Source organism: Pistacia vera, unplaced genomic scaffold (assembly GCF_008641045.1).
Source record: "Pistacia vera cultivar Batoury unplaced genomic scaffold, PisVer_v2 Contig1174, whole genome shotgun sequence".
Lineage (NCBI taxonomy): Eukaryota > Viridiplantae > Streptophyta > Magnoliopsida > Sapindales > Anacardiaceae > Pistacia > Pistacia vera.
In genome coordinates this window covers 1-8,923 of record NW_022195220.1, presented here as the reverse complement: position 1 = coordinate 8,923, position 8,923 = coordinate 1, and the positions used below count along the sequence as shown (strand labels likewise).

The window sequence follows — 8,923 nt, the reverse complement described above, 5'->3', positions numbered from 1 at the left end:
TCATAGTTCCCATCAAACCCCGCATATCTAGCATTCTGAACCCTGGTGGAAGTGGAGCAGCTAGACTTCGGGAGAAAAAGGGATACAGAGGCGACCCGCGCCTGTTCGTTTTGCTGCTCCCTCAACCTGTCCAGAGCTCGTTGTAGCTCCTCAATTTGTGGTAACGGAGCCAATTGGGATTGCTTTCACCCGTGCAGTCCGGCCTTCTCGATTGCGGTTCAGGAAGGTCCAGGGTTGGATTCCTCCTCGCCTCGACCAGCATTTTCGGCCGCACTCGACACATGCTGACTAGAGGCGTGTGAAGGCGGTGGATTGTGCGAGGCATTTTCACGACCCTCGCGGTGGTAACAACCGCCCTGCAGGTGTGGGGGCCACCTGTATGATAACGATCGGGGTTGTTCTGCTGGTGGTGATAGGAATCATCGCGCCCAACATTTTCGCTTGGGTTTGCCTGCGACGTGGCATGGGACAGCTCGAGATTCACTCTTTCGCCGAGTCCATCGCTTTGCCGATACCCTGCTCGGGGCACTTTTTGTGTTCGCTGGTCCTTAGGAGCCCGTGGCTTACTTTTTGCCACTTGCTTACCCTTGCGTCTACGCGCTACAGTGCTCGTGGCACGGGCTATTGCCCTTTGTCGCCTTTCGCGCGACCTGCAGGCGTCTTTGGCAGTTGCACACCGCCCTAGCTGTGGTAGATGACATCCTTGGTCCAAACGGTCCAACCTTTGGTTGACCGTCTGGAGAGTATTGTCGAACCTCTCTAGGTAGTTTCTGATGGCAGGGTCAAGTTGTGGACTGCCGGGACATCCCTCGCAGCCATTTTGTGAAACTGGAACTTCTTCAGTATGTTGATTAGCTTGCTCTGGCTCAGATTGGCGGGCCATTTGCTGTTTGGACCAGTAGGTCAAAGATTCTCCTGATGAAGGGTAGACGCTAATCAGCCCTCCTTCTAGCGCCAAACTGTTATACTTGATTTTGGACACCACTAACCGATACGTGTGCAGCGTTGATTGATCAAAAAACACACGTGAAATGATATAAAAGCAAAATAAATGCTATGAGAGTTTTTAAAGTGGTTCGGTGCTCAGGTAGCAAGTCCTACGTCCACTGATTTGTATTGATATTGATAGTGTGTCAGGTCGCGACAGCGACGACTTACAAAGGTTGGGAAATAGATACAAAAGCGTGAGAGAGAGAGAGAGTTTTATTGTGTAAAAGGTCGAATCCCCTTAATGAGGGGTCTTCCTCCTCTTAACCCAGTTGTATGTCCGTAATCATCACTAAATCCTTGGGTTGGTGTGATTGTCAGGACCTAATCTGATTTTACGTCCCATTACCCATTTTCCAAGCCGATTTCACGCGATTTGGAGCAGGCTAGCGGACACGTGGGAGCACCAGGGCGTTTGGCAGGCCTGACGTGCGCTTACCGTTCTGACGGGAGCAGGCCACGTTTCGTCACGCAACTCCACGTCAGCCTTTGATTTCTTAGTCATAACACACGAAATGAAATATATGTAGTTAAAATCTCTGGGATTCAATAGAAAACATCGAGAAGTTGATGCTAAAGATCTGTTGATGAGATATATGCATAAAGAAGAAATAGAAGATTTTGGCCTGAAAGCATTTCATTAAGATTCAGTCTTGAAGGACAAGTTTAAACACTTAGCAAAGCTTGGCCTTTTGAGCTAGAGAAAGTGTTTTTATTATGATAGACGTATGTCTCATTGTAATTTCAGGGTCGTCTCAAGAACATTTGTGACCCTAGGCAAGATGGGGGCTTCTAATAATATAAGCATATATTAAAAAAAATTATTTCAAATTTATTTTCTTGCCTTTTGAGATGCAAAATCATTAGGAGAGGTGGATGACGATCGACAGGCTAACTAGGTCAGGTTGGTGAGGGTTTTTGGAGAGCAGATGTTGGAGAAGCAATGGGTGGTGAAATAGGTAATTTCCAATGCCCGGATTGGCCAGAAAAGGCCTAAGAAGTCGCAGCCCAAAAGGTATCGGTGGCCAGCGATTGACAGAGTAAACAGATGAGGTATGATACGGATTTTAGTGAGAGGGTTGAGGGAAGGAAGATGGTGGTGTCGAGGAAGGCCAACAACGCCAGGTACATGTTGAAAAGGCCAAAAATAGCTGTCGTGCGCAGTGGGGTTGGGTTATGAGATTTGTAAAAAATGGGCCAAATCGAGGGCTATAAAGGCTGGAAAAACACTTGGGAAATGATAAAGTAATGATTCCGATCAATTTTGGTGAGAAAATTTATCAGAATCAACTCCAAACGGCTGGCGACGGAAGAGGGGTGGAGATATTTATGTGAATGTCAAATTTTGGAATGGAATTGGGGTTGAGTAATTTGAGACATATAAATGACTATTTTAGCCTTTTATTGTTAAAAGAAATTCAACGTGTTAATTTGGGGTGTAAATTGGAATTTATGAAACTAGAGGTACAAACTTACTATCTCGTCAAACATTGAGTGGAAATATATGTAAAAAGTTTATAATAAATTTGGGTATTTTTGGCTTTTTTTGTTTTCCCCCCTTAGCGTGGATAAAACATCATACACCACTTTTATTTTTGTAATATATTAAAAAAATTATAAAAAATTTGGCTCCTATTTTGGGGGCCCTAGGCAGGTGTCTCACCTGCCTACCCCTTGAGTCGGCCTGTGTGATTCATGTTTTTGTGCAAAAGAAAGTCTTTCATTGAGATGGACGGACACTGGTAAGTCGTAATAATGTCTCTTCGTGATTCATGCATTGTCTTAAAGAAGAGTTTCTCTTACAACAAATGCGAATGAAATGCCGATACGATTTTCATGGAAACATTCAAATTCCGAGCAATAAAACTTTTGAAGCATGATTAATAAAACTACGATAGACGTAATACGTTATTTATGTATGTTTGTAATAAAAACTTTTCACGTATAATGATGACTAATAACTACGTGAGAGAGTGACGCCGTTTATCCTTTCACCAAGGTTTGTTTTTTTTTTTTTTTTTGGAAAGTTTCAATACTATTTCCTGAAATACTTTCAATTCAAGGTATTCACCAAGGTTTGTTTTTGAAAGTTTCGATAATATTTCCTGAAATGTTTTCAATTCAAGGTATTTTAAACAATTTATAAGCTTTTGCACTTGAAATGTTGTCTAAAATTTGAAAAACATTTTTTCCAAAAAGCACTTTCAAACACTTTGCAGAAATTGTTGTTTAAGAGCTTTTGTAAAGAAAAGGGTTTTCCCTCAAAGCTCTTCTGCAGCACTTAAAGCCTACCCAATAAGTTGATAAGACATAGGCGTGAACAAGAACAGAAGATCTCAGCTGAAAATGAAATCTAAAGAAACGTGCATGATGGACAAGTTTGAGTGCTTAGAAAGTCTGGCCTCAGCAACAATGGAGGTGAAATGAACCTTCCGCAGAAATGCATTCATGCCTGTTTATTCTTCTAATCAAGCATGATGTAAGTCACAATCACTCACCGAGTCTTAATCGATAATCTTAAGCAGAACGAGTATACTACATCATTTATATGACCGATTATCGAGTCTTAATCAATAATCTTATATAAGATAAACGTATCACATTATTCATACAACTGTATGTCAAGTCTTACTCGATAATCTTAAGCAAGACAAGCATACCGCATTATTTGTATGACTGTCTATCTGAGTCTTAGTCGATAATTTTAAGCAAAAGAGTATACCACACCATTTATATGATCGTATAATAGAAACTCGCTGAATATATATTGATTTTTCAAATCACCAATCATGTTGGTTATTTCAAGACAGATACAAGCAAATTTTCAACGCAAATTGGAAAAATACAAATTCAATTTGATTGCAAGTTACAAAGAGATGATCCAAGTAAACCTATTTGACAAAAACTCTTTCTACCTATTCTGTTTTCAAGGCATAACCACTCCATCAGGATTTCAATTCTAAGTATTCTAATGGATGTATAAGTTTTTTCTTTCTTTCACAAGCATAGTCGACCGACCTTTCAGATTCATATACAATGATTCGAGCTGCTGGAAGTGAAAACTCCTTGGCGGCGCTTGTTTTAAGTTTCAAGGTACCAGATCCCTTGATTGTTTTAATGGAGTTGCAACCGGGTAGCAGCTTTGGCCAGGATTATATTGTATTTCTGAAACAAAAATAACAGTAGTGGACACATTGTCAGCTTTCTATGATTCTCTCATAGAACAGCAGGCTAGCCTCAGCAGTGAGAACGTCTTTTTCTGAAACACTATGAACCTCGGAATCTGAAATACAAAACCAGTGCGAAGACGGAGTCTCAAAATGTTTATCAGGATCTTCTATGCAGGAGTCAGCTCTAACACTTCTGTAAACAGTATAGTGCCCACTTCCAACTCTTCCAAAGTGTTCTACCACAGAAGAAAGACGATAAAAATAAGCTTCTGGAGGGCATGACGGGGGAAACTCATTCACCTGCTTCCATGAAATTGGACAAACAAAACATAAGACAACTTTAGAGATAAAAAATACACTCCAAATGCATCAATATGTCATCACCAAACAATTTAATTAAAAATTTGTGATGGTAATCTTTATACTAATTATAAAATTCTAGGATACATGCGTCACTAATATTTAAATATTACTAATTGATAGAAAAGAATTTGAATCAAAGTTTCATCTATGAGACAAAATCATCCATCCATGGTCAATGTAAGAGCCAAACAAGTGAACAGAATGTATGCTCATGGTACAAGAATCAATTGTTACTGGTTTATGTCATACATGGACTAATGGTATATGCAGCATGACACGACTGGTAAGCTGTTTAGATGTCTCCCAAATGTTGCTTTACAAAATTCTCAAAACTTAGTACGTAGCTCACCTCATAATTCTATTGAACCACAAATAGTTAGTTGATGTACATCCTTAAGGCATGACAACTTTTTTTTTTTTTTTTAGAAAAAGAAACTAGAAAAAATAAATGCGAAAGCTAACCTACCCCAGATACACTAATATCAGTGAAAATTCAACCAACCTTATCATCAGATTGCACGTGCATGTTTTTGCTTATGGTATTAGAACAGCCTTCAGTCTGGGGCAATTCAGATTCTCCCTGAAATGCTTTTACATGTGCATTGCCTCCAAGTTCAGCTTCAGCTGATACTTTAACATATATATTTTCTCCCACAAGTCCGTAAATGGAATTTAGCATTTTTGTATCGTATTGCATATTAATAGGGTTGGTACAAGAGCTTAGTTTTTGATGTTGCAATGTTGTTTGTCCTTTTAGCCGACTTTCTTCCAAGTCCTTGATTCCTACCCCACTTTTCATGAATGGCATGAGGTCCAAAATCAATGGAAACCGAATATGGCCCTACAATTTTCCAAAAAGTGGTTCCAACATTATGACAAACTCCTCATCCCACAATATTAACGAGGAAAACATATGAACTACAATGCTAAGAGATCACATACCCAAAGTTTGACTAGTTCTCCAAACATATTCATAGTAGCACGTTGCAGTTGAATGCATAGAATCTGCAATGCATGATCAGACTGATGAGCATGCTCATGAGACAAAGGTAATTTTGAAGATACTCGCACTCCAATAAAAGAATAAAGCACTTGTTGTTCAGAAACATTAACATATACATTTGAAAATTTAAAGAACAGAGACATTGCAACAAGTTGCAGTTTTTCTACCCAGGGTTGTGCTAATCATAAAAGAAACTGATACTCGCAGCAAAAACACATAGCAGATTACAATGGCATTCAACAATAATGTGGAGACCTAACAAAGGGACATTACAAAACATATAACCATCACATGTTTTTCTCTGCCCTAGATCATTCTGATGCTGTCAAATCCAGGCAGATTTTAGAGGACACCACACATTGTTTCCATTAAGTGAAGAACAAGGATTTCACAATAGATGTTGTGAGGTAATCAGTTTTGACTGTCAAACAGATCGTATAGATTAATTATGAACTCCTAGTCCTAGGCGGCTTCCATGACTTCCAAAAGTCCCATTTAAAACCTGAAGTGAACATTAGGTCCCATGGCAACAAATGAAAAGGTTCAGTATTCACACCTGGGGACAACGAGAAATAGTTAGTTGTTTGAGAGTGTGGGAGAAGTTATTTGACCATGGCAGTGATTGAAGATGAATAAGATTCCGACAGTCACAAGAATCTTGAGCACTACATGTCCTAAGTCTTTCAATTTCCATCTGTGTAAGAAGTCAAATTAAAACCATAAGAATAATAAATAAAGCAGTATTGCTCAAAAGAACTAGATAACCAGAATCAGATCAATGGGATGAGGTGCCCAACACAGTCAAAGAAAGCAGATGATGAATCGAACAAGAAAAAGGAGAAGCACTGCAAGAGTTGGGGCTATGTTGCTAGGGCAGCAAGAGCAACAAATCAGCGGCACAAGGTAGATCAGCCCAACATCTTAAGATCCATTAACCAAGAATCAGAAAAAATTATTAAACAGTAGAACTACCTCAGTTGCTCCCATTGCAGATAAGTACTTTATGCCAGCAATGTGCCAGCAGTGGTTGCAGCGGTAATTCTCAACTTGTTCAGCAATGACAAACTGCTTCAGGCAATCCTCCAACGTACATCCAAACATCTAGCATGACATGGCAAAAAATTAGAGTTGAAACAATTGTAATTAAAAGAAAAGAAAAGGAAAAAAAAAACAAAACAAAACTCAGAAAGAAATTGAGAATGGGCTTAAAAATAAACTAACTAAATTATTAAACCTTTGGTCACATACAATAGAGGAACCACTATGTAGCACAGGTGAAAGAGGTAAACTATGAAAAAATTGATAGTCCAATGAAATCTGCAAGAGAACCGCACACGAACCAGTTAGAATCTATTTTCAATATAACATTATTCACATATGTATATGAAAATAAGGGCAGAGTAACAAGTGTTATAAGCATTTCACTATCTGAAAGTGTTCTTTGAGTGCCACATGAACCTGAGATGAACAACTTTGACAAGTTAAAATGCTAGTAAGAATCCCATCAAATGGTCCAAAGAAGTGCTTCTGCCATCTTTCCTGCTCACTCTGGTCCTCCGACTTCTTTGGGGAAAGAATCCTAAAATTTTGAGTGGCAACAGCATCCACCAGAGAACTTTGATTTGGACTGTAGCAATCTGAAAATTCTTCCCTTAAAGAAGACAAAAGGTGAAGAAATGCTTCCGCTGCATCCTAAAGCACACAAAAAAATCACAAATCAAGCACTGATAACAATACACTAAGTTGTTGCAACATAGAAAAGACGTGACTGCACCTGCTGGCTTGTTAGATTGAAGTTTTGAACGTACAGTTCCAATGCAAGCATCACTTCCCGTGGACTTAATACAACTCTTCCTTCAGCAACTAAACATAATTCTGGATAGGAATGGATTCAAATGCAAATATTCAGAGCTACGAAAAATATAGTTGCTCTTCTCAAATTATTGATAATAATGTAATCCAGGAAAACAAAGATAAATTCTAATTTTTGACAGTGAATAGTAAGTAGATGAATGCAAGTTTTGGGTAAAGTCAGCAGAGACTAATGAAAAGCCACTAAATAGAGTTTTATAATTCAGTCAACGATGTGCCTATGACTCATCATAACTTCTTGAACTAAAGTGGTCAATCTCAGGACAAAACAGCTAGTTGAATTGCTACAATAGCGGTGAAAAAAATTATGCCTAAGAGCATAATCATTCACAAAATTTTCTTTTCACCTTCTAACAAAGCAGCCAAAGCAACCGTAAGCGGCATGTTTTCATCGTGTTCCTCACATTCCTCCATAACCTTTTGAAGAAAAGGTTTAAAGTATGTACAGCTAGCCAGAGCCTGAGAAAATTTAACAAAAACGTATTTAGAGAATCCATTCAATAACTTCTAAGCTTCATCTAAAACCACATAAATAACAAACGCCGGTCAACTAAAACATCTCTTCCAACATCAATAAAGAAACGAGGAAAATGCAACGATACTGGAACACTCGAACAACCTTGTCATCGTTTGTAATGTACCATATCATAATCATGATTTGTAAAATATAACATCATATTAATAGCATGCAATATTAAAACAAGAAAGATAAATAAATTAAATAATAGCATCAATCTGTACTATCTTTTAACTGTTGTACTCCTCATTGAATGACCTTAACAGCACAAAACTCAAGTTTATGTTAACAATTCTAATTTTTTTTTCCCTATGATTTTCTCTCAAACCAAACATAATTTAAGCAAAGAGGAAAATACCCAGTTAAAGAATCTTAATATACCTGCAAAATAACATTCAAGAAACAGTTATTTCCAACATTTTGCAAGCCAGGTGCTAAGTACACCCTCTTCTCCAAACTGGTATCTCTCTCAGTCAACCATGGAAAGCCACTAAAGTTTCCAAATTTACCATCTTTTTTTAAAGCAAAAACAAACCCAGCAGCTCCCAGAAGGCCGGCCACTGATATGTGAAACCCAGAAGCTGAAACCCATGAAAAAGCTCCATTTTTGAGACACTGAATAAACGCTTTTACACTTGAGCCTGCTTCAGTTTTCATTGCAGGAGAGGGCAAATTCAAGAGTTGTGAGTTGTAAATAAGCTTAAGAGCTTTAATAAAGAACTGAGAAGTTGAAACAATTGAAGTAAAAGATTTGTAAAAGGAGAATCGGCTTCTTGTAAAAGTCCTTCTAAACTCTAATGCCTTCTTCGAAAGTGCTTTTAGTTAAGCAAAGAGTTAAATGAAATTTATCCTATTAAGTTAGGATATATTTCCGTAAACAGTAGAAATATCTCTTATCGCAAAATAGATTTTAGGTGTTAAAATAAATAAAAAATAATTTAATAATATTTACTAATTTATAACAATATAAACTTTATTAGCGATATAATATATTTATTATTTCAAAAATAA

General features: G+C 38.0%; 1 protein-coding gene across 2 annotated transcripts; it reads right to left on the bottom strand.

Moving 5' to 3' along the window:
- Positions 1-3,745: 3,745 nt before the first annotated feature.
- On the bottom strand, positions 3,746-8,645 carry LOC116108062 (ubiquitin carboxyl-terminal hydrolase 27-like). 2 transcript variants are annotated; one of them, XM_031394342.1, is made up of 10 exons: positions 8,294-8,645; positions 7,743-7,854; positions 7,298-7,398; positions 6,982-7,215; positions 6,772-6,840; positions 6,496-6,624; positions 6,080-6,217; positions 5,463-5,525; positions 5,023-5,361; positions 3,746-4,457 (listed from the first exon to the last, which is right to left on the bottom strand). In XM_031394342.1, exons 1-10 carry the CDS (start codon positions 8,567-8,569, stop codon positions 4,185-4,187), a joined length of 1,734 nt encoding a protein of 577 aa, XP_031250202.1. In that variant the 5' UTR covers positions 8,570-8,645; the 3' UTR covers positions 3,746-4,184. The 2 variants fall into 2 exon arrangements, with proteins under 2 accessions (XP_031250202.1, XP_031250210.1); XM_031394350.1 differs by lacking the exon at positions 5,023-5,361.
- Between the last annotated feature and the right edge of the window lie 278 nt (positions 8,646-8,923).

Coding starts and splice junctions, on each gene's coding strand:
- LOC116108062 (XM_031394342.1), bottom strand. CDS start 8,569: ATGAAAACTGAAGCAGGCTCAAGTGTAAAAGCGTTTATTCAGTGTCTC. Junction 6,218..6,495: donor CTGCAATGGGAGCAACTGAG/GTAGTTCTACTG, acceptor CTTCTTACACAG/ATGGAAATTGAAAGACTTAG. Junction 5,526..6,079: donor CTATTTCTCGTTGTCCCCAG/GTGTGAATACTG, acceptor CATGCATTGCAG/ATTCTATGCATTCAACTGCA.